This window comes from Staurois parvus, unplaced genomic scaffold (genome assembly GCF_062004578.1).
Source record: "Staurois parvus isolate SC_StPar_1 unplaced genomic scaffold, SC_StPar_1.0 ptg002140l, whole genome shotgun sequence".
Taxonomy (NCBI): Eukaryota; Metazoa; Chordata; class Amphibia; order Anura; family Ranidae; genus Staurois; species Staurois parvus.
Genome location: NW_028319936.1, coordinates 1138374 through 1163533, shown reverse-complemented (window position 1 = coordinate 1163533; position 25160 = coordinate 1138374). Strand labels below are relative to the sequence as shown.

Genomic DNA, 25160 nt, shown 5'->3' with positions numbered 1-25160 from the left:
TCTCAGACTTTTTTAATTTATTTTTTAAACAATGAGATAGTTAACATTTTCTCTATACTGATGTAGTGCAGTTTTCCCCCACCACAGGTGTAGCACAGTGGGGTTTGTGTGGGTTACCTGCACTTTGCCATATACTTCTCTTGCATCAGGCGGTTTTGGTGAGTTATCGGAAAGCAGGGCTTTTGTTGTGCTTTCAGAAAACATACCAAAACTTCCCAATGCAATAGAAGGCTATGACAAAGCATATAAAATGTGCAGGTACACTGTACTGTGACAAGTAGAAGTAAGAAAAGCCTTCTGTCACTGAAAGTGCAAAACAAAAAAGCCCCAGAGCAAACTATCAGTTGAATTAAATTATTCCTCTTACTGACCACTTCAGTGGTCAGTAAGAGGAATAATGGACCATCGTTGGTTTAATTGGGAGTAGAAACTGTCCCTGTGTTGGTAAGTGGGATGAAAAGAGTGCCCAGTTACTGAGGTCAGTGGCATTAGGAAAGCTGTCAGTCCACTCACTCTTTAGCATTGATGTTTAGTGGTCACTTTCCTTTGTGTATGCACCATGTCCAACGCATCACCTCTGCTAGCAGGATGACCTTATGGTCGACAGTGTGCAGGCACTGTCGGACAGGAGATTACTCCTTCTGTCACTGCCAGCTAAAGTTCTGTGCCTTGTACTTTAAAATGAGTAGTTTAACCACTTGCCTACCGGGCACTTATACTCCCTTCTTTACCACGCCAATTTTCAGCTTTCAGCGCTGTCGCACTTTAATTGCGCGGTCATGCAAGATTGTACCCATGTGAAATTTTTATCATTTTTTTTGTCAGAAATATAGCTTTCTTTTGGTGGTATTTAATCACCGCTGCGCACTTCACTTTTTGCGCTATAGACAAAAAAAAGTGCAAAAAATTTGAAAAAAAGGTTTCTTTTGTTTCTATTATAAAATTTTTCAAACGGGTAATTTTTCTCCTTTCACTGATGTGCGTTGATGAGGCGGCACTGATGGGCACTGATAGGCAGCACTAATGAGGTGGCACGTATAGGCGGCACTGATAGGCAGCACTAATGAGGTGGCACTGATGGGTGGCACTGCTAGGCATTGACTGGCACACCCACTGGGCACTGACTGGTGGCACTGACTGGCAGCACTGCTGGGCTGCACTGGTGGGGGGCACTGCTGGGCTGCACTGGTGGGGGGCACTGCTGGGCTGCAATGCTGGGCACCGATCATCAGGGCACTGATCATCAGTGCCCTGATGATCGTTGCCGATCCCCGCTCTGACAACTGCCGGTTCTCGGCAGTACTTTCCTCACGATCTGACAGCGTGAGGAAAGTGCAGCCGAGAACCGGCAATTACATTTCCCGGCAATCAGCGTGTCATTGGACACGGCTGATCACGTGGTAAAAGGCCGCTGTGATTGGCTTTTTACCACATCACGTGATCAGCTGTGTCCGAGCGCCGGGTGCCATATGACGCCCTCCCAGAACTGGCCGGCCGCAGTGTAGCCGTCATTCGTCTATCTGCGGTCGCCAGGTGGTTAAGGAACACGGCTTTAAAAGGAACCTGTCATTGGAGAAATATGTTGGTTACAGTTGCTGTCATATAATTTAAAATGCTAGTTTAGTTGGCTGTCATGCTAATCCCGTCTTTAGTGCTTTGAGTCGCTGTGTGTTCAAACTGTGTAGCTGTTAGGTAAAGGTTCTTAACTCCTATATCCAGGTTGGTCAATCCCCATTTGTCATGCTACTATGTTCCCTTTCCTTTCTGAAGCTGACAATTTTAGCACCAGCACTTGTCTTTACTGTGAGATGCACAGCCACCACAATGCAGGCAAAGCCTGTGTGTTTGTGTGTAAGGTATTTGTCAATTCTCTATTTTTGTTAATTTTGACCATGTTTCTTTTTGAGTGAATGTTTTTTCCTTTTAACTTTTGCTCACCTTTTGTATACTTTAGTTACTTATATAGGGCTATTGCACAAGGGTTCCAACAAATGCCACTTTTTAGGTATTCAGGCTTTTGTTTTTACTGGTCTGAATGCATCCCATTGCTTTCAAGAGGCCTGTATGAATATGCACGTACATATCAGTAAAATAGCACTACATTTAAGCTAGTAGAAAAAAAAAAATCCTGCGTTACTGATCAGTATTTTATGTGCAAATTACATGCAAGAACAATCTTATTTGGATATTTGTCACTGGATTAGCTACTGGGATTTTTATGCAAAATCTTCACTCTCTAGATGTGCAAAGCTGCTAGAGACATCCCCAAAAAGACTTGCAGCTGTAATTGCAGTGAAAGGTGGTTCTGCAAATTTACTCAAGGGGGCTGAATTCAAATGCACACCACACTTTTCAGATATTTATTTGTAAAAAATTTTTTAAAACCATTTATCATTCTCCTTCCACTTCACAATTATGTGTCACTTTGTGTTGGTCTGTCACATTAAATCCCAATGAAATACATTTACAATTTTGGATGTAACATGACAAAATGTGGAAAATTTCAAGGAGTACGAATACTTTTTCAAGGCATGTAGGTACCGTATTTTTCGCTCCATAAGACGTACCTAGGTTTTAGAGGCAGAAAACAGGAAAAAAAAAAATTCTGAACTAATGGACTGCAGACATAGTACAGGAGATGACCAGAGACTGCGGACACAGTACAGGGGATGACCAGAGACTGCGGACAGCACAGGAGATGACCAGAGACTGCGGACAGCACAGGGGATGACCAGAGACTGCGGACAGCACAGGGGATGACCAGAGACTGCGGACAGCACAGGGGATGACCAGAGACTGCGGACAGCACAGGGGATGACCAGAGACTGCGGACAGCACAGGGGATGACCAGAGACTGCGGACAGCACAGGGGATGACCAGAGACTGCGGACAGCACAGGGGATGACCAGAGACTGCGGACAGCACAGGGGATGACCAGAGACTGCGGACAGCACAGGGGATGACCAGAGACTGCGGACAGCACAGGGGATGACCAGAGACTGCGGACAGCACAGGGGATGACCAGAGACTGCGGACAGCACAGGGGATGACCAGAGACTGCGGACAGCACAGGGGATGACCAGAGACTGCGGACAGCACAGGGGATGACCAGAGACTGCGGACAGCACAGGGGATGACTGCTGACCTTTGGGGAGGGGGAGCCAGTACCTGAATTTGACAGGTACCCGCTCTTACTTCCGCGGAGTTGTTCTTTGACCTTACCTGTTCCTCTGTCCAGCCGCGCGCTGTCTTCCCGACTTCTGTAGTGTTGGCGCTCAGCATGACAGCCGGGTGCCCAGTGTGCATGAGCAAGAAGCACTTGCGCTTTGTGATTGGTCCGGCAGCTTCTGGGATCTGTCGTGTCCCAGGTACCGCCTTACCATTCACAAAAAGCACAGCTTCTTGCGCATGCGCACTTGGCACCCGGCCGTCAAGCCCAGCGCCCACACTACAGAAGCCGGGAAGACAGCGCGCCGCTGGATAGAGGAACAGGTAAGATCAAAGAACAAAGAAGTAAGAGCGGGTACCTGTCAAATTCAGGTACCCGCTCCCCACCTCCTCAAAGGTCAGCAGTCATCTCCATAAGGTCCCGCTGCAGAGCTGAGCGGTCGGCCCGGTATTCTGACATGGCGGCGGTGGAAATACCGGACCGGCCGCTCCATATTCGCTCCATAAGACGCACTGACATTTCCCCCCCTTTTTTGGGGGAGCAAAAAATACGGTACTTATTTGTAATGTTTTACTTGGCTATACCTGCAAAAAGGGCTATTAAGTGATCCAGCAGGACTTTTTGTTTCTGACTAAAGTTCTTCTTTAAATTCTAGGCTACCCTGCATACTCTGCCTGTTAATCTTGTGTATATGTGCCTTGAAAATGTTGTGTACTTATGCATATGTCCATGCTGAAGATAGATACTCTATAATCCTATGTATGTATTTCTTTTTCTTTCCAGCACCTTCCTGTATCTGAAGTTCTTGGTGGTCTGGGCTCTAGTATTACTAGCGGACTTTGTGCTAGAGTTCAGGTTCGAGTACCTGTGGCCATTTTGGCTGTTCATCAGAAGTGTATACGATTCATTCAGATACCAGGGCTTGGTATGTATATATTAAGCTTACAGTTGCTGCTTTTGCTTGATGCCATTTTGCCAAACTATTAATGCAATATGTTTAGTATAAAAATGGGTGCATCAGGATAGTTCCTGATGTCCAGCAATGTTTTCTAGCTAATGATGTAAAGTGTGGGTGTTGGCAAATAGCTAAACATGAAATTGAAATACATATTCTTACTTTCCCTCAATTTTTAGTTCTGCTCAGATGTTTTATAATCCAGATACTCTAAAAGTCCTGATCGTTTAGTTTTCTCAACGTTTTGTCTTACACTTTTATATTGAAAATTTATAACCTAGTAGATTAATCTCATTTTCTCATAATTTTAGTTTTGTTAGATTGTACTGTGTCTGATCTTGCTAATGTGGCACTGGGCCAAATGTAGAAACCTTTATAAAAGAAAAATGACCCTAGCAGGTGTCTGGATTTATTAAAATTTTTTAAAAATTAAAGAATCCGTTTCCTATAGGCCACGCTCTAACCGTTATCGGTGCATACTTACCTAAAACCTGCCTACACCATTGCTACACACAGTAAAGAGCACGCTTTATGTTGCAGTGCCATTTATTTTAAATAGTACTCCAACACAAAACAAAATGCACCTGCACTACAGTGTACCGCAACATGTATAAGGGGACTTAGAAGTGATTTCTCTTGTGTTGGGACCTATTGAAAATGAAAGTGCTACTATGCTATGCACTTGTTCATGCAAAGCACCCTAATGTGAGCAGTCAATCTGCCTCAGGCATTCACCCTTTGGTTACGGTTATACTCGCTGTCAAGATTTTTTGCTGTCTGTGTCCTCATTGAGGAGATTTACCCCTCTATATGTATTGGTATCCACGGTTACTGAAACCGTAAGGAAATCCCAAATTATACAGTTGTCCCCAGAACAAGAGGTAAAGTAGAATTCTTTTAATGGGGACAACTGTGAGTGGCGACGAGTAGAGTTCTCATCACTTTGGGAGATTTCCACCAACTTTCTGTTGCATCTCTGGGCAAGAAGTATAGAAAAATTTCCCCCTTGGTACAAGAGACGGAAAAAATATCCTGGCATGGGTTTTAACCCATCTCTACTCTAACCGGAACTAAAAATAAAAAATACAGTTTTGGCTATACAGGCACTCAAATTGAATGCAGTTGAGCAAACATTTGAACAGAAAAATGAAGATAACCTATAATGGTAAAGGAATGAATTATTAGGTTCTTGTTAAAGCAGAACTCTGGTCAAAACTTATTTTCCCATGCAGTGGGGCTATGCCTGCACTGCATGTGTTAAGTGCTTTCACCCCACTCCCACCCCCCGGGGCTCAAGGAAAAGCTGTACTTGCCTATTCCTCCAGAAAACCATGTTCCCCCAAGTCCAGCGGTGGACTGTTCTGCTGTCCTTGCGTTCATAGCCTGTCTATGGAAGTGATGTCAGGAACAGCCCATTCACAAGACCGCTAGCGTGCGGGGGTGGGGGAGAGCGGTAAGGACCGGTCTTGTGTTCAGAGGATCAGCGGATTATCTTTTCTTTCCGAATCCCCAGACAAGAATGAACATTTAACCCATGCAATGCAGGCACAGCCAAAAATGGGTCACTGGAGTGCAGAACTAACTGCACTCTTGTGATCCACTGGAGAAGTGCAGCCAAAAGAGCTTTGTCTTTTAATGGCCAATTCCACCTTTCATACTAGATTTTTATTTTTCACCCATTTAGGATGGGTGCCCGCCCCACACACCTGAATCACAGGTTTTTTTGTTTTTTTTTGTTTTTTTTTTGTTTTTTTTGATTTTGCAATTTGTATATTGCATCTGGTGTGCACAAAACCCAAACAGTTTGTCATCCATTCACAGTTCCAAGCACAGGTTCTGTGACTGGAAAAATGAAAGTCCCAGCTGCCACCACTGCATAGGGAAGCGTCGTTCTCTATGGACACAAGTGTGGTGGCGTTGCCACTCTTAGTCCTTTACTTCTTCCAGGTTTAACCAAACTTAGCTCTGTACGGACCTAGGACTAGAGTAATAGTCTGGAAGAAGCATGTGCACTGCACCTGCAATCGCACTCATTGTAATTACAATTTTGGTGCAAGATCCAATGCAAAGAAGTAATACATTTTCTTCTTCGTTTACTTGATATATGCTTAAGGGCTGCTGTGCTTTGGTCGCAGCGTGGGTACAGCACAGTGTGCCTGCAGTTTTGGTCTGATTGTACAATCAGACTGTATAGTGATGTATGGTCTTAATTATTCTGTAGGCCAAAATAACTAAGAGGGTTCTTTGAAATAAGTTTGCAGAAGATTGCTGTGAATGTCTGACAAGACTGATAGGGTTTTTTGCACTTAACAAGTGGATATAACAAAATGCTTTTGGCGATTTATATTAAATAGACCAAAAAGAAGTAAATAGGGGAAATTGTTAGGGTTTACAGACTCTTAAGTTTACTATATTTTCTGTTGGAATCTACAGGGGATACAGAGCCTAATGGGCATTTTATAATGTTTTTTAGATTAATAGGATGTTCCAGTCAATACTAAATATTACAGATCCTTTATCCATCATGCTGCCGGTACCAAGTAATGTTGTTTTTCTTTATGCTGTATAACATGGTCACTTGCACCTTGATGAATTAGCAGCAACATACACCATTCAGCCATAACTTGATCACCACCTACCTAAGATTGTGTAGTTCCCTTCTTTTGCCACCAAAACAGCCCTGACACATCAAGGTACGGACATAATTAGAGCTCTGAAGATGTGCTGTGGTTTCCAGCATCAAGCCATCAGTAGCAGATCCTTTCAAGAAAGTTGCAAGGTTGACTTGTTTTTTCAGCAAATCCCACAAATGCTCATTTGTTGACTTGGTCTCCACATTTTTAAGATCTCAATCTAACTTGAACTTGTGTTCCTCAAATCATCCTTGACCCATTTTTGCAGTGTGGTAAGGTGCATTATCCTGCTTAGAGCCCACTGCCATCAGGGAATACAGTTTTCATGAAGAGGTGTACTTGGTTGCCAACAATGTTTAGGTAGGTGCTACATCTCGACTAATATCCACATGAATGGCAGGTTCCAAGGTTTCCAAGCAAAACATATCTTAAGCATCACGCTGCCTCCGCCAGCTTGCCTTCTTCCCATACTGCATACTGGTGCCATCTCTCATCCACATGAGGTAAAAATGTGATGAATCCCATCAGATCAGGCCACTTTCTTCCATTATGTCATGGTCCAGTTCCGATTCTCACATGTCCTTTGTAGGCACGTTTGACTGCGGACACAGGTCAGAATGGGCACCCTGACCGATGTGCGTCTACACGGCCCCATACACAACAAACTGTGATGCCAATTTTATTCTGCTTTCGACACATCAACTTCAGGGATAACATGTTTACTTCCTGCCTAATATATCCTACTGACTTTCAGATGCCATTGTAATGCGATAATCCGCTTATCCATGAGGTTATGGTTGATTAGTGTATAGAGAGAACTGCATAAACTGACTATATATTTTGGCATTAAATGGGCATAATCGGATCCCAGAGTCTTAATCTGAATTATTGAACCAGCCACAGTCTACCTAGTAAAATCCCATTTGGTTTGGAAGATTCATTGCCTCAGTTGCTTGAATTTAGTTTGCTATGGTATTTTTCTTAAATATTTCTCTACATTCCACTTTGTCTTGGCTAACTGTTTTTTTTTTTCCCTTTTGTGTTTCAGGCCTTCTCAGTATTTTTTGTGTGTGTAGCATTCACGTCCGATATAATATGTCTCTTATTTATACCAGTACAATGGCTGTTTTTTGCAGCCAGTACCTATGTATGGGTACAGTATGTATGGCATACAGGTAAGGGTTTTCTGATTCTTAATATTTCTTCTTTAAACAAGTTTGTTTAAAATTTGCTATCTTTATCAGATTTCCAGATTAGATAAGCTGGCACCATTTACACTTTTAGTTTTTCCTGGTAAACTTGGTGTTTTCTCATTTGAATTCTTCCTACAATCTCCACTGAAAGTTTCCCTGTTACCATTTCTAAAATGAGTTTAATTTTGTGCCAATGCAAATCATGTGCTTATGAAATTTTCATATGAAAATTAAACTAGATTTGATTTTTCCATACAGGGCTTTGTTAGTCGGGGTTTATAAATGCTAGCTTAAAGTGTATCTAAAACCCAAAAAGATAATACTTTGCAGCTTACCAGATGTGACTGCGCTAGTTTACTTTTTTTTTCAGGCTTTTTTTTTAACTCTTTTTTTTCACTGGGCAATCCAGTTAGTAATACACTTCTTTCCTAGGGGATAATGCTCACTTGCTGTACTGCATGCTGTACTGCATGTGAGGAGCAGCATTGTCACCCTAGCCTTCCCTCCTTATTTGAACTATGAACACCTGCTGCTCTCCATATCACGGGATGATAATCTATAGTCTACAGAAGATAACTAGGATATATATATAGAGATGCAGGAATTTGAATACAGTCGGGTTATACTGCTGCCTTCAGAAGGTTTGAACACTAGCAAGCAGAAAAATCATAGTAGGCTAGCATATGTATAACTCCCTCCTCCACCCTAGCATTTTACTAGTGTCTGGGGTGGTTGAATGCCTTTTTCATTAGTAAAGTCAAATGTCTTGCTAGTTTTTGTTTTGTTTTTTTTTTTGTTTTGTTTTCCCCCTCCAATGGCTTTTTTCCTTTGGAACTTCAGTCTAGATTCATTGCTGCTTGAGCTAGTCTCTATATATAGCAGCTATTTTGGTTTGGTGCTTCCTCAGCACTATTTTTGGGTTGACCGTGTGGGGCTAGCCTGAAGTGTGCTGTGCATTGTGGCAGTTTTCAGACCCTAGTGTTGGTTGCCTGCAGAGCATTGTTTTAGGTCTGGAGCTGTTCCAGGCGAGAAACTGTCTTTGAGGGCTCACTTGGTAACATTAGTTGGGCTGAAGCAAGAGAGGCTACGTCTGAGACCGTTATATTTACTGCAATAAGGTTTAGGATGGAAGGATTGATTACTGACACTTGCTTCCTGGAACAACAATCATGCGTTATCACTTCAACCCCCCCGCAACCATTCGGCCTAGAGGAAGCACCATCCCATTACTGCTCCTGAAGCACGACATAGATCTCTATTCTGTTTCCACTGGTCACCTCCAGCTGCTATTAACACCCATCAGCACCTGCTTGTGTGGCTTTACAAGTTCTAGACACCTTCCTTTACATTGGGCCTTTACCACCGTTTATTTACATTGGCCATTACCCCTACATGGAAGCAACATGTCAGAACAGTCCGGGTGCCTTGGGAGACCTCAGCTCATATGCCCCTAGTAGTGGTTCTGTGAGCACTTCCATGATATCCTCACAAGCAACCTATGCCTGTATGTCCAATCTAAGACTTTTTAATATTATTATTATTATTATTATTATTATACAGTATTTATAAAGCGCCAATAGTTCGCTCAGCGCTCTACATTACAAAGGGGGACAGAACATGTGACAGAACAATACCAATACAATGCAAAACATGAGGGGATCGAGGGCCCTGCTCTTTCGAGTTTACAATCTAGGAGGGAGGGGGTGGTGGCACAGGAGGAGATAGCTGTGGGGGATGGAGTGGTAGGAAGAGTGGAGGAGGTCGGCAAGTTAGCAGGGGGTGGGGTAGGCGTTCCCTGAAGAGATGGGTTTTCAGGGTGCGCCTAAAGGAGAGGAGAGTAGGTGATAATCTGATGGGTTGGGGCAGGGAGTTCCAGAGGATGGGTGACACCCTGGAGAAGTCCTGGAGGCGGGCATGGGAGGAGGAGACCAGGGAACTAGAGAGAAGGTCTTGTGAGGAGCGGAGTGTGCGTGCTGGGCGGTACTTGGATATTAGGTCAGTGATGTAGTTCGGGGCAGTATGGTGGACAGCTTTGTACGTCAGCGTTAGGATTTTGAATTTGATCCGTTGCGCAATCGGAAGCCAGTGGAGGGATTGGCAGAGGGGGGTGGCAGAGACAGAGCGGTTGGAAAGGTGAATGAGTCTGGCAGCCGTATTCAGAATCGACTGAAGCGGGGATAGCCAGCGGCGAGGCAGGCCAGTGAGGAGGGAGTTGCAGTAGTCGAGTCGTGATATGATGAGGGAGTGGATGAGCTGATTAGTGGTTTCTGGGGTTAGGTACGTGCGGATTTTGGCGATGTTGCGGAGGTGGAGTCTGCATGAGTTTGTTAAGGTATATATAATATAAGGTCATAGTCATCGGAGTCTCATGGCTTGTGGATGCAGAGTCCTGACCTCTGTCTACTCGGCACTTTTTTTTTTTTTTTTTTCTTTTGTATGTTCTCACTTGTTGGGCCACACCATTCACATGTGCTCTGAGTGTGCACTGATTCTTTCCCCTACAGAAGCTTGTATCTGACCTTGCAGAGTCCTTAGAAAAGGCCGAGCCTGTGACCTTAGTTAATATTTGACTCTGAGTCACAACAATCTGCCTCTGAAGACAATTTCTTTATCATTCGGTACAGAATACAAGTCTTCAATCAAAATGTATGGGTTATATGCTGCACCTTCAGGTGACTGGACACTGCCACTCAAAGCTTTAGACACTCTGACATAGAACTCCTCCCATCATATGTTCACCAGTTGTTTTGCTTTTGTCCTCAGGTCATGAATGAATCCCTGTAGGAGAGATGATAGATTTAGTGATTTCTTCTATTATTAATACTAACTGCACCAAGTCACTGTGTCAGTGTTTAGTTCTCTGGATTAGTGCTTAGTTGTTTAGTTTACTGGGGAACAGAGCTCATTCAAACACACTGCCTATCCAGGAGGGCATTTTACCCCATAGGGTTAGCATGGAGGATCTTGGGCACAGAGGGGAAGGTAGAGTAGTCTGAAGGACCTCCAGTCCCTTCCTACATTCTGAGACGTACTTTTTCTCTGGATACCCAGGTACAGGTGCTTCTCCTTCTATCCCGCAATCAGGGTTCTCCCCAACTTCTACCTTGTGAGCGGTGTTGTCAGACGTCTGATACTACTTGCTTAAGTAAAGAAGAATTTTCCTCCCAAATGTCCTCCTTATATAAGAAAATTAGAATATTTTTTTTCCAAAATATGAGCTTAAAGGGCTAGGGCCTGTAGTCCCTTTTGGTTTTCTCTCATCCCTCCAATTCAAAATCTTCACAATGTTCAGATTTAGAAAATGCACAGGTCATATTCCTCCTCTGACTTGGATGACTTGCCTGTAGAAGAAGGTCCCTCTGTTGCCAAAAGTCGAATACTATTTCAGTGCTGATTGAGTGCTGATTGAGGAGGTCTGCAAATGTCTTGGTATTTCTTGTGTGTGTTGCTTGGTTTACGAATTTACTGCGTTCTCCGGGACGTTTCGTATTGCAAAAAATTAATAAACTGAAATGCGGTTTCCCATAGGAATGCATTGAAAACCAATTAATCTGTTCCGGAGGTCAAAAAAAAAAAAAAAGTCGCTGTCACTATAGGTCAGTACTGGTTTTTAATTGTAATTACCGGCCTTTTTTTTTTTTTTTTTTTTTTTTTTTTTTTCCACTATAGCTCAGAGAATCAGCTGTCACTTCCCCCCAGCTAAAAGTTTCCTTTTTAGTTTTTCCCCCAGTTAAAAGAAACAATGTTTCCTTTTAGTTTCCTGAGATAAAAGAAACAAAGTGTTCTTTAGCTTAAGGAAAGTGAGAGCTAATTCTGAGAGCTATAGTGAAGAAAGAAAAAAAGCAGGCAATTGCATTTAAAAATCAGCACTGACATGCACTTCGTATTTCGAAAAAAATTTGTAAACTGAGGCATTTTCAGTGGATTTTCATTCGTAAACCGAAAATTACGTTAACTGATGCGTTCATAAACCGAGGTGTGTGTGTGTGTGTGTGTGTGTGTGTGTGTGTAAGTATGACCAGCTTGTTATAAGAATAATAAAAAAAATTGTGTGTAGACACATAATTTTTTTTTTATTTTAACAAGCTTGTCATACTTACCTGCTGTGTGCAATGGTTTTGCACTGAGCTTCCTCTTCTTGGGTCCCCCGCTGGCACTTGAGATAGCTGTCTGCCCGTACCTCATATGGGTAGGCAGTTACCTGAGAGCAGTAAGATTAATGGACTACAAGAGTGCTAATCCGTGCCTTTTGTACACAAGCCATCCGCTGCACTTGTAGTCATTCATTCACAGGAAACTGCATGAATGACGTGGCTGTATAAATTTCTGACAGCGGGTGGGACATGTAACATGTTACAAATTTGAACTTATCCATTAAAGCTTGGCTCCATTCTTAGCCTTAAGTTCAATTTAGGATTGATATTGTGGGGTAAATGAGCATTGACTACAGTGGAGAGGCTTGTGTACATAATTTGAACATCTTGTTGAATCCAGTAGGTTTTAAGTGTTGGATTTTAATTTTATTTTACTATGTAGAATGTATTTATTCCCTTAGTACAGGGGTCTGCAACCTTTAAGACATAAAGAGCCACTTGGACCCGTTTCCGAGAGGGAAAAAAAGACTGGGAGCCGCAAAACCATTGCAACATTTAAAACAAATCCGACACTGCATATATTGCAAAAAACGCTCTGGTCATGAAGGGGGTTTAAGGGTCCAGTAAGCAAAGGGTTAATCAGGGCCACAGTGTATCGTCATAATCACAATCATAGCCTTAGGTCAGTGGTGGGCAACCTTTTTTTTCGACTGAGCCAAATCTCGCCAAAACCACGATTGAAATTTATTTTGAGAGAAACATTTTTAAAACTGAAAATACATCCCCCATATAGTAATTCATCCCCCCTATAGTAATTCATCCCCCCTATAGTAATTCATCCCCCCTATAGTAATTCATCCCCCCTATAGTAATTCATCCCCCCTATAGTAATTCATTCCCCATATTGTGTGAATTCACTTACCTTTGCTCCGCGCATTCCTCTCGCTGGGTTCCCGCGCCGTTCTGGTCTTCAGGGCGGACTGTGAGAGGAGAGGAGTTCGTCACGCTGCCCCGCCTACATCCGGGCTGCCCCGCCTACATCCTGACAGCCAATGTTTGCCAGCGGGCGCCCGGCACACAGAAGATCTGCATTAAAAGAGCCGCGGCTTGCCGACCCTATTGCCTGTCACCTGGTGGGCAGTGTGCTCCGGAGCCGCAGGAAAGGTGAAAAAGAGCCGCATGCGGCTCCGGAGCTGCGGGTTGCCGACACCCGCCTTAGTACAATATACTGTATACGCCTTTAGTTTTTCTGTTCTCCTTTTAATTTGTTAGTCTTTATGGGCAGGGAAGTGTTAGCAGTTGCGCCTTGCAACATTGGAGTCCCGGGTTCAAATTCCAATTAGGACACTATTTGCATGTTCTCCCTGTACTTGAGTGGGTCTCCTCCAGGAACTCTTGACCCTTGAGAGACATACTGGTAGGTTAATTGGCTACTGTCTAAATTGTCCCTAGTATGTGTGTGCATGTATGAGGTCGGGTCCTTTGTAAGATCCTTAAAATGGTTGTAAACCTGAAAAATAAAAATAAACTAAACACTTTACCTGGTACAGTTAAGAATAAGAAACCATCTGTCCCCAGTCTTGCAAAGAAAAGTGAATCAACATTGTTAAATCCTCTCTACTTTATTGCAGGGTTAAAAAGTGACACATGGCAAAAAATGTCGCCACACCCCCTCTCCTTTGATTGACAGACTACATAATTCTCATGCATGAGAGAAGGGGCCATATGTCCAGCATTTCGGCAACAGATTGCTCTCCCTACCTCCTCTGGCTCACCCATGATTGGCTGCTCCGCACTTCAGCATTATTGGCTATGCTGAAGTCAGGTGGTACCTTCCACGAGTTCCAATGGATGCTCATGAAGGGGGTGTGGCCAACTGCCAGGGGTTCACTCTGTCAGGCTAAAGGGAGTGTAGAGATGGGAGGAGAGTCCAGTAAGGTCACGACTCCACCTCCCGAGCTCCGGTATGCAGACTTGCCCACTAATCAGCAATATTTTGAGGGCTCAGACTGGCGCAGGGGATAACAATTTTAAGATAAACGTACGATTTGCTTTTGCAATGTGTACACATTAATAGGGTGCCTTATTTTTATGTTGCATTCACTGCAGGTTTACAACCACGTGAAGGGCAGGGACTGATATGAATGCACAGAGTGTAAAGTGCTTTGTATTTTGTTGGCACTATATTGATATCTGAAATATCTAAAGTAAAGCTGCTTTATAGTTTTGTAGTGATTAGAATATCTGTCAGGGACAGCAGAAAGTAATAGGATATCTAACAAAACTTTTTTTCTTTTTTAGAAAGAGGAGTGTGTTTACCTACAGTTTCGCTGTGGATACTGTTTGTATATATTGAAGCAGCAATTAGATTTAAAGACCTGAAGAATTTTCATGTAGATCTATGTCGTCCTTTTGCTGCACACTGGTAAATTTGTATTTCCTTGTATTATTTTAACTGCGCCATAAAATAACTTTGTACTGTAGTTGATATTTGTATCTGCTGCTATTCTATTTTTGTCAACCGTTTGTGTATTAAAATATTGCTAACACATACCTTTTAGCCTGCAGTCATAAGCTTGGGTGGTGAGGTTAGCATTTGCCATAATTTTGTAAGTATATACAGTTGTGTTCAAAATAATAGCAGTCAGACATCACTAACCTGATCAGTCACTGTTTTTGGTAGAAATGATATTTCTACATGGCAAATAATTTACTAGCAGGTGTAGTAGAGTAATAGAAATCCAACAGACCCAACAGTCATGACATGCATGCTGCTGATTCTGTGTAATTGAATTACTAATTGAAAGGGGCATGTTCAAAATAATAGCAGTGTGGAGTTCTATTAGTGAGGTCATTCATTCTTTGAAAAACAGGTGGCAATTATTGCCCTTATTTAAGGAAGGAAGGCAGCAAATGTTGCACATGCTGGTTACAGTGCATTTCTCTCTGAAATTCTGAGGAAAATGGGTCGTTCCAGACATTGTTTAGAAGAACAGCGTACCTTGATTAAAAAGTTGATTGGAGAGGGGAAAACCTATAGAGAAGTGCAGAAAATGATAGGCTGGTCAGCTAAAATGATTGCAAATGCTTTAAAATGGCAACCAAAACCTGAAAGACGTGGAAGAAAGCGAAAAACTACCATTCGAATGGATAGAAGAATAGCCAAAATGGCAAGGACTCAGCCAACAATCAGCTCCAGGAAGATCAAAGAAGGTCTAAAGTTACCTGTGAGTACTGTTACAATTAGACGCCTATGTGAAGCCAAGCTATCTGCAAGAAGCCCCCGCAAAGTCCCACTGTTGGAAAAAAAAAAAAACATGTCCTGAAGTGGTTACAATTTGCCAAAGAGCACATTGACTGGCCTAAAGAGAAATGGCGCAACGTTTTGCGGACTGATAAAAGTAAGATTGTTCTTTTTGGGTCTAGTGGCCAGAGACAGTTTGTCAGACGACCCCCAAACACTGAATTCAAGCCACAGTACACTGTGAAGACAGTGAAGCATGGTTGCGCAAGCATCATGATATGGGGATGTTTCTCATACTATGGTGTTGGGCCTATTTATCGCATACCAGGGATCATGGATCAGTTTGAATACATCAGAATACTTGAAGAGGTTATGCTGAAGAGGAAATGCCCTTGAAATGGGTGTTCCAACAAGACAGCGACCCCAAACACACCAGTAAACGTGCAACATCTTGGTTCCAGACCAACAAGATTGACGTTATGGAGTGGCCAGCCCAATCCCCGGATCGTAATCCAATAGAAAACTTGTGGGGTGACATCAAAAATGCAGTTTCTGGGGCAAAACCAAGAAATAGAGAACTGTGGAATGTAGTCCAATCATCCTGGGCTGGAATAACTGTTCACAGGTGCCAGAAGTTGGTTGACTCCATGCAACACAGATGTACAGCAGTTCTCAGAAACAGTGCTTATACACCTAAATATTAAGTGATTCAAAGGAAAGCAAAATCTTCAAACATTTTTCAGTTTATATAGTGAATGTTTGAATTTGTAAAGAAGAATACAAACACTGCTATTTTTTTGAACAGTCTAATATTCACTTTTCTTCATTTTTTTTTTTTTTTTTTTTTTAGAGGAACAACACAAATTTGATATGTTTGTCATCATGTTTTGATTTGGAATAGAATGTGTAGTGTTCCCAATGCATTTGTGTGTATGGAAATAAAAGCTATTAGGATTGTGAGCTTTATTCACTTTTTTTCAACACACTGCTATTATTTTGAACACAACTGTTCATTGTACATCCTATCAGGTCAGATGAGGTCACTGGGTATTCAGGCAACCTGATTACAATAGCTGGCAGTGAAGATTCATCCAGCCATCCATCCATGTGAGTGGAACAAATGAAATTTGGCTATCATCAGTGCTAGTTTAGGGAGTGACAATAACTTTTACTACTAGGGTTTAGTACCATGGTATCACATGCTGTGTAGTCACACATACTGACTAAAATCAACTTGTCTATGCATTGAGGCCCAACCTAATAGTATTAAATGCATTTTTTTTTTGTGACTCAAATACTTACATTTTTGATATGTTTTGTTTTCCTACCGGTGTTCCTTCCTTCCTGAACGGACGGTCAGGAGCGTGCCTTGTGGGCCGCCGGCACAGTCTTTCTGGAGCATTCGCAGTGGGTACAGCTCTGTGTGCCCTCGTGCTGTTTGGCAGGTGTGATTGCATTATGAGGCCACTTGTGCTGAATTGCTTGGCACATGTTCAGTGCAGCCGCTGGTTGTCTTGTGCTCTGATGTTGCATAACTGTAAGGTATGTGCAGTAACCCTATTGAATTTAAAAACACTACTTTGCATGCGCCAGACATGGTGGCTGCTCTGCACATGCATTGGGCTCCATCAGCTCCAGTGGCCCCATAATGCTCAAGCACAGTGCAGAAGCATGGACAGGAAAGTTGCCCTCCACTGAGCACGTGATGGCAGGAGAGCGCACATGCATCCCAGAAAACATGAGACCGCAGTAGTGCGTGAATCTAGAGATACTGGAGGCCATGGGAGCATCCGACAGGCATAAACGGTACACAGCAACTTTCATAGGCTGGAAAGACTGCACTAAACAGGGGATGGAGGCAATGGTGTACAAATGTATACAGTTCTTATTTTACAAGGAGGGCTTAATGTTAATTTAAGCTTGATGGAAAAGGACAGGACTGGTGTTCATTCTCAGATTTCTGTGGTGGAAAGGTAACATGACTGTTGCTCTTCAGAATTCAACAGCCATCAGCTAAGTTTGTGGTAAATGGTGGGTCCTATTGTTGCTGTGATGCTTTATCAGACGGACAGATGTCTTCTCATCCTTAGTAAGACATCTGCTGCCTAAGAAATGAAATATACTAACAGAATAATTTTATTTGTCAACCGTTTCTAATTTATTTTTCTTTTGCTCTCATTTCCCAGTATTGGGTATCCTGTTGTCACTTTAGGCTTCGGCTTCAAAAGTTATGTAAGCTATAAGATGCGGTTAAGAAAACAGAAAGAGGTACAAAAAGAAAATGAGTTTTACATGCAGCTTCTGCAGCAGGCACTACCCCCAGAACAGCAGATGTTACAGAGACAAGAAAGGGAAGCAGAAGAAGGTGGGTATATGTAGAGGCTGAGAAAAGAACACCCCTAGTAATTCATTTTTTGAAAATTGTGCTTAGTATATTCCTCTATATTTAGTGCACAAATTTGTAAAATACGTTTGTTAGGTTTGATTTGATCACATTCGTGATCATTAAATGTCTCATGGAACACACAATCAGTTTTTCAAATTTTAACCACTTGAGCTCCTGAGGATTTACCCCCCTTAATGACCAGGCCTTTTTTTGCTGTTTGGCCCTGCACTAATTCAAATGATAATTATGCGGTCATGCAATGCTGCACCCAAACGAAATTTATGTCCTTTGTTTCACACAAATAGAGTTTTCTTTTGGTGGTATTTGATCACCTGTGCGCTTTTTATTTTTTGCACTATAAACAAAAAAAACCCACAAATTTTGAAAAATTACAATATTTTCTACTTTCAGCTATAAAAAAATATATCGTAAACTCAAAGTTAGTCATAAATTTAAGCCAAAATGTATTCTGCTACATGTTTTTGGTAAAAAAAAATCCTGTGCATTAGCGGGCAAACTGGCGCTATCTGGGAGGGGCGCTAACACTATCTGAAGTCACCAGTGACACGAATACAGTGATCAGTAAAAATCTGTTCACATCAATGACACTGGTGACAGGGCAGTGAAGGGTTTAACTGGGGGGGGGAAACCGATCAAGGGGTTAAATGGGATTACTGGCGTACTGGCGGGCAAACTGGCGCTATCTGGGAGGGGCGCTAACACTATTGGAAGACGCCAGCGACACTGATACAGTGATCAGTAAAAATCTGTTCACTGATCAATGACACTGGGGACAGGGCAGTGAAGGGGTTAACGGGGGGGGGGGGGGGGGGCGATCAAGGGGTTAGACGGGATTACTGGTGTATTAGCAGGCAATCTGGCGCTATCTGGGAGGGGCGCTAACACTATCGGAAGTCGCCAGCGACACTGATACAGTGATCAGTAAAAATCGGTTCACTGATCGGTGACAGGGCAGTGAAGGGGTTAACTGGGGGGGGGGGGCGATCAGGGGGTTAAATGTGTCCTAGAGTGTTCTAACTGTGGGTATGTGCTGTTCTACTCACTGTTTGTATGTCGTCTTCTCTGTCTGTCTGGAACGGAATGTGTCCAGGCAGAGAAGAATGACATCATATCCTGTCCTGTGTAACTGTCAACAGGATAGGACAGGGACCGATCATCTGATTTCAGCCAGACATCACTGGCTGAAATCGAATGATTGATCCCTCCGGGATCAAATGGTGTCACCCGCGGGAGCGCGCGCCCCCTGCTGGCGAAAACGTCGGGAGCGCGGAGCCCGTTTTTTTAAATCGTGCTTTTGCGCCCCAGTGCCGCCCTGCACACGTATATATGCAGTGGCAGGGCGGCAAGTGGTTAAAGTGGAACTAAATACATCAATTTTAACAATTTAAAAAAAGTTGTATTCCCTATACGTCAGGAATGTAACTCACATTTGCTTGTGCTCTTAACTAAACTGTAAAACCATCAAATGGCTGGTGTCATAACTGATCATATGTGAAGCACCATGACTGTAGTAGATCAAACAGGCTAAGATGGCAGCTTCCGTGGATGAAAAGGATAGGATGGTTTAGTTCTGCTATAAATGTAGTTGTTTTTTGTGCACGGTATCTACTTACAACTGTTTATTTTGTAACTGAAGATAAAGAAAAGCAAGAATAGGAATAGCCATATTATTTAAAACCTGGCTCTCATGTCTTTGGGAAAATAAATGTTTTAATATATTTAACTTTTTTTTTTTTTTTTAATTCTGTGCAGTTATGTAATTCAAAGAGTTACATGTCATAGCAGTAATTTTTTTTTTTTTTTTCTCCAGCCGCCAAGGGTTTATCCGAAATGGATTCTTCAATACTGTTACAGCACAACGGACTCTCAACAAGTAAAAAAAATTCTAGCACCTTACCGGAGCTGGAGTATAAAGAGAAGGGCAAAGATAAGGATGTGAAAAGACATAATTTGGGGATTAACAACAATATCTTGCAGCCCACAGACTCCAAAGTTCAGGAGATTGAATATATGGAGAATCATATCAACAGTAAAAGATTGAACAATGATTTGGGGAGCACAGAAAACCTCTTGAAAGAGGACACGTGCACCACCTCATCTAAAAACTACAAGAACACCACAGGGACAGCAAACTCATCTCCTCGGAGCCACAGTGCATCCAACGGGAGTATCCCTTCATCATCGTCCAATAAGAATGACAAAAAGAAATGCACTAGTAAAAGTCCAACTACGCACAAGGATCCTATGGAAAATTGTATCCCAAACAACCAGCTTAGCAAACCAGATACATTAGTAAGGTAAGTAGTTTCAACTAAGGAAAATGACATTTACAGGATAACTGCACGTATTGTTTAACCCCACCCTGAACAAATTTCACCCAGTACTAGGAGCCAGATTTAAAAATCTAGGAGCCAGCACTATACAGCCCGCATGTTATAATATAGGTAGCTGAAATGTACATTGACACACATTATAACATGCTTTTGATACCTATTTTTATGCAGGTTAAATTGCTATGAATTTTGCAGGTTATTTCCTCTGACATACCATCCTTTTCCTTTGTGCGTGTTAAGAGAAGGAGCAAGGGACAAAAATAGAGATCGAAACTAACAAATGGAAATCCTAATTAGACTGTTTGCAAGAATAAGTGCAAATAATTTGGCAAAGCACATAAAATTGGAGTATAATCAGTTGAGAAACTTTGAAACCCAAAAACAAAAAAGTCATGTGCCATCTCAAATAGAGACCTAGTGCAGAAAAACAGATGTAAAGAAAAGAACTGTTTTCTGTTCATCTCGTTCACACCAAAATACAGGTGTGATGTGCAGAGCTGTGTGGAATTATGCAGCATGGCTGCAATTTTCTACAGTTCTGCAACTAAACTGAAAGGAAAAGTACAGCCAAAGGTCTTTTGGCTGTACTTCTCTTGTGGATCACAGGATTGCAGTTCATTCTGCACTCCTGTGATCCATATTTAGTTGACAGTGGGCTGAAGCCTGCTGTAGGTTGACATCACTCAGCTGGTCAAGGCTGGGGAAAGATCCCGACTTTAAAGTTGGGATCCACCCCAGAGTTTGGAGCGGCACCTAGCTCAGCTTCTTAGTGAGCCAATGAGATCCTGAGCCAGCCATTCCCTCCCTCTCCAGTAAGCGTGGGAAGGGGGGCAGAGCAGACAGCGGTGACTGACCACTCTCTGCTCAGAACAGCTGTGAGAACTTGGCAATCAGTGGTCATGTAAGTGCCGAGTTCTCACACTTAGCCGGCAGGGGGACAGATGCAGCACTGGACTGATGCTGCAACCCCCTAGGTAAGTATAAATGGGGTGGGGGGGGGCTATAGAAACCCATATTTCTTTTTGAAGGAAACTGGCAGAAACACATTACATTGGAAAAAAAAAATATTATGCAATCCACTGGCGTCCTGGCTCTCACCCAGCCCTTGATATGGGTGGACTCTGATGTGCGGGAGCTGCACTGTGGGGGTCACCAGCAGGAGGAAGGAGTTCCTGGTTCCCCCTACATAGCTCTTTAGTGAGACTTTATTTAAAATTATTTCCAGTTCTGGAGACCTCACTATAAGATATTACTAAAATGAGTTCAGAGACAGGTAAAAGTGAAAAAAAGAAAAGGTAAAAGTTCTGAGGGTGAAACAGATCAAGAGAGACTTAAGGAACCTAATATGTACAGCCTGGAGGAATGCACGGAAAGGGGAGACATTTATTTAAACATTTAAATACATCAAGGGGGGTGAAATAAGGGTTAGGAGGGCAGGATTTCTTTTTCAGTATGAAGCCATGATCAAGAACATGGGGACATGACCTCAAACTAGCTGGACGGAAGTTCAACAAACACACATGTAAAAAAAAAAAAAAAAGTGGTCCACCAAGTCTGCACGTTATGGTGTGGTGTTTTTTTTTTTGTTTTTTTTTGTTTTTTTTTTCCCCGTGTAACTTTTGTTTCTTTGACATGGATGGGGGGGAGCTGCAATGTGGGGGACACTGTTGGCATAATGCTTTGAGTGGAAACAGATGGTAGGGAGCAGTGGTGAGGGTGCACACTGATAGTGGGCTGCTCTGATTAGGGAGCAGTTTTTGGGGACTCTGAGGGGGACACTGGTGAGCAGAAAACTGAAGGGGACGCTGATGAAAGGGGACATTGCTAGGTTCACACTTGTGCAGGTCTTGCATGCCTGCTATTCATTCAAATAGGCTGCTGTAGTTGTAGGAAACGCAGGGAAAATGTCCCTGACTTTTTTTAAAAATACGGCCACACAGAACTGCACAGTGCTGTGGCACCATCTAGTTTTGTGCACATGAAAATGTGCTGCATTTTCCAATGCATGGGGGTGCCATTAGGTAATGTTAAAAAGCAGAATGTTATACACAAATTTACCACCCACACTCACTTGCATGAACCTATCCTGATGAGGGGGATGTTAATGGAAGGACTCTCATGGGGACTAGGATGTAAAGAGGGGTGCTGATGGTGAAGACTGTAGTATAAAGGGTGCTCTAATGGGCACTGTGATTTCAAAGGAGGGGCAATGATGGTGACTATAATGGACAGAGGACTGTGACAGGAACTATGATGTAAAGGGAGGCTCTGCAATAAACTGTCAAAACTGTCCTCTTCTTTCTCCACAAGTGGGAAGTAGAAGTGATGTCACAAGATGTGATGTCAGTCTGTGGATAAAAAAAGTAGTAAAAAGAGTATATTTGACCTAAACTGAGCCACTGTTCAAAATCGCATAGAAGCTGCTTCTAATGGACAGCAAGTAGATTTGCCTGCTACATAACCCAAATCTTTTGACATTTTTTTTTTTTCAAGCAGACTTTGTGGTCATAGGTCAGTTTCTTCTATGGGAGTGTTTTATTAATCTCTGCTTTCTACAGTTGAAAGTTCGACACCCCAGCTGGAACCCTTAGCGTAAGCCAGCCATAGAGTAGTTCAATCTCAGCCGGTTCAGCAGGGATCGACCAAGATTCGATCCATCTATGGGCAGGCTGCCTGTACCAAAGTTGATCAGTCTACTTTGGTACAACCAGCCTGTTGGATTTTGTACATGCGATTATTGCTGGTGGCTGTAGCCGCTAGTAGTAATTGTGTTCTGCCGGCTGGGAAGGCTCCCTGCCGACAAAACACAAAATGTAATCATCGATGGCTTGTTTCTTAGCAGTAATACCCTACGCAAAAAGGTACGCTGATAAAGGTTTATTTCCAAAGACTTGGGAGGACCCAGGAACCTCAGGGATTACAGAGGTTATTTGCTTACAGTAAACCTGTATCTGTGAGAAGGATCAAAGCAGGTGGACAAAAAAAAGCCCCTTAACACTTAGGATAGCAATATATAAAAAGTCTTTTAACTCATTATGCCCTAATTGACATCAAATGGGTACAATGAAGTATAAATAGGTGAGCGTATAAGTAAGTTGCAGGGAGACTGGTGGCTGGTTAGAGCCTCTTCCTAGGTTTCATAATCAATAGCACCCAAACTCTCCTCCCCATAAAATCCTATTTTAGGCCTGGGCCGTGGGTTGCTGAAAGGCTGTGTAGAGTTTCAGAATCATTTATTTGGGAGAAGCTCTAACCATAGCAACAGCCAAAGAATTATCTGCAAGCATAGGAAATATGGGCCCAAATTGTCTGGTAAAAGCATGTCTAGGCTGAAGGTATTGGAAAAGCATAGAATTCCTTATGCTTTACGTTTCCTCTTTTTGACCAGGTGAGGGTTTGAGTTGTCCACAGGTTAAGATCTGTGTTAAACGTGTGATATCATGCCTATATCTGAGCTCCGACACATACAGTACCTTAAGCCAAGATCGATTGTGCCAAGGTGGTGTGACTTCTCAACCCCCGGAATGCCTAGTTTGGATATTGCTATGTCCCATAGCTTGAAACACTGTCAAGATCAGTTTAGAAGACTTGCAGGCCTGTGTAAGACTTAAATCTGCAGTTAATAGCAAGTGACTATGGACTGAGTTTATTTTCACAATGAAAATACAGAACAGACTTATTACTTTACCAGTAGAGCAACTTTTAAACCATAAATAACCGTGCCAAATGTTCCCATGGTTTGCCTGCATTGTGGTAGCTGCAGTCCAAGGACAGGCACCAGAAGCACTCTTCATTATTCTCTCTTCCTTGTAACACTGGGAGACTAAAAACCTTGACAAGACTTTGGCCAATGGCTTTGCCATTGCTTTTGTGCTAAAATGGAGAGATTCGTGCTTCTGGAGTCTGTTCTTGGATCGCATACTTGGACTACAATACTGCACATGAGCACCAAGGTCTCCAGCTGTGGACTGCCAATTCCCTTGAAGTATATGCATTAGTCTGTGTCTCCCTTGGCTAGATTGCCGGTGCTGCACACTTTTTATAACCGGTATTGTGGCAGCTGCACTTGTCTGTCACACTGCAGACAAGTCATGGTCCAGGAGCTGACAAAAAGGGGAAGGGAGCATTCAAGCATGAAGTTTTACCCCAATATGCTGATAAACTATTGTATAAACAGGGCCAGGGTTGCCCGAGACAAACTTGGCTTACTTTTTTGCCTGGATGATATTTGGACGATTTTTTAATTTTACACCTAGAACCCCCCCCCCCCCTTCCCGAAAGCAGACACCCTAGAGTAAAAGAATAGTGGTAGCTCCAATTTTTCATGAAACCCGATCTTGCCGCAAGTTTTAGGAAATGCAAAATTTCAGTAGAAAACACTAAAGTAATTTTAGTGCAGCGGTTGACCAGATTTGTTTTTAATCTAGGAGCCAATTTACAAAGTGAAAAAAAGGTTAGAGGGGAAGAGCAGTGGATCAGGTGGGGGGCACCAACTCTCACCTGTCCAGCAGCAGCTTCTCCAGATTGTGTCAGTGGACAGGATCTGGTGCCAGAAGGGGGGTAGCTGAGGGCTGTCTGCCTGGTTGTTGTGGGGGAGGGGGAGACTGGAACTTGGTAGCTCAGGTGACAGTCTGCACGCGGTGCTCCTACGGGAGGGAGACGCACATGTTGGTGGCGTTGATGGGCTCTGGCATACGGCGCTGCTATAATGTAGTCTGCTCCATGGGAATTTCTGGGGGGCAGGGGTGTCATCTGTGGGGTGGCGTAGAGTTTGGGTAGGCAGGTGGATGTGTGTGGGGTGGTGGGCCCGTATTGGCCTCGTGGAGTTCAAAGGGGGGAAGACTGTTTGCCTGGTAGAAGTGTGCACCAGGGGGCTCTGCCTGGGGTCCAGAGGCATTGGGTTGGGCTCCACTCTGTGGGACAGGAGAGAGGGTCTGGCCAAGGATGCGGAGTGGGGGAGCGTGGGATAGTGTGGGCTGGCCCAGGTATCAGGACACTGTTTCTGCTTGCCGTGACAACCTGGTGCTTGGGATTTTTCGAGCCCTGTTTTGGGATACACATGTGCAATAAATTACCCAATTGTTTTTTTTTTGTAGACTATAAAAGATGAGGTTGCACCGAATAAACAGATG

At 43.0% G+C, this 25160-nt stretch overlaps 1 protein-coding gene across 1 annotated transcript in view; it reads left to right on the top strand.

Annotated features, from left to right (window-relative positions):
* Positions 1-25160, top strand: part of MACO1 (macoilin 1) — an 82802-nt gene that overhangs the window by 30604 nt on the left and 27038 nt on the right. Inside the window, exons 2-6 of the mRNA XM_089665168.1 lie at positions 3953-4094; positions 7806-7932; positions 14346-14469; positions 17475-17653; positions 19506-19992. Of these exons, the coding sequence (XP_089521294.1) occupies positions 3953-4094; positions 7806-7932; positions 14346-14469; positions 17475-17653; positions 19506-19992 (1059 nt within the window). The remainder of the gene's footprint in view (positions 1-3952; positions 4095-7805; positions 7933-14345; positions 14470-17474; positions 17654-19505; positions 19993-25160) is intronic.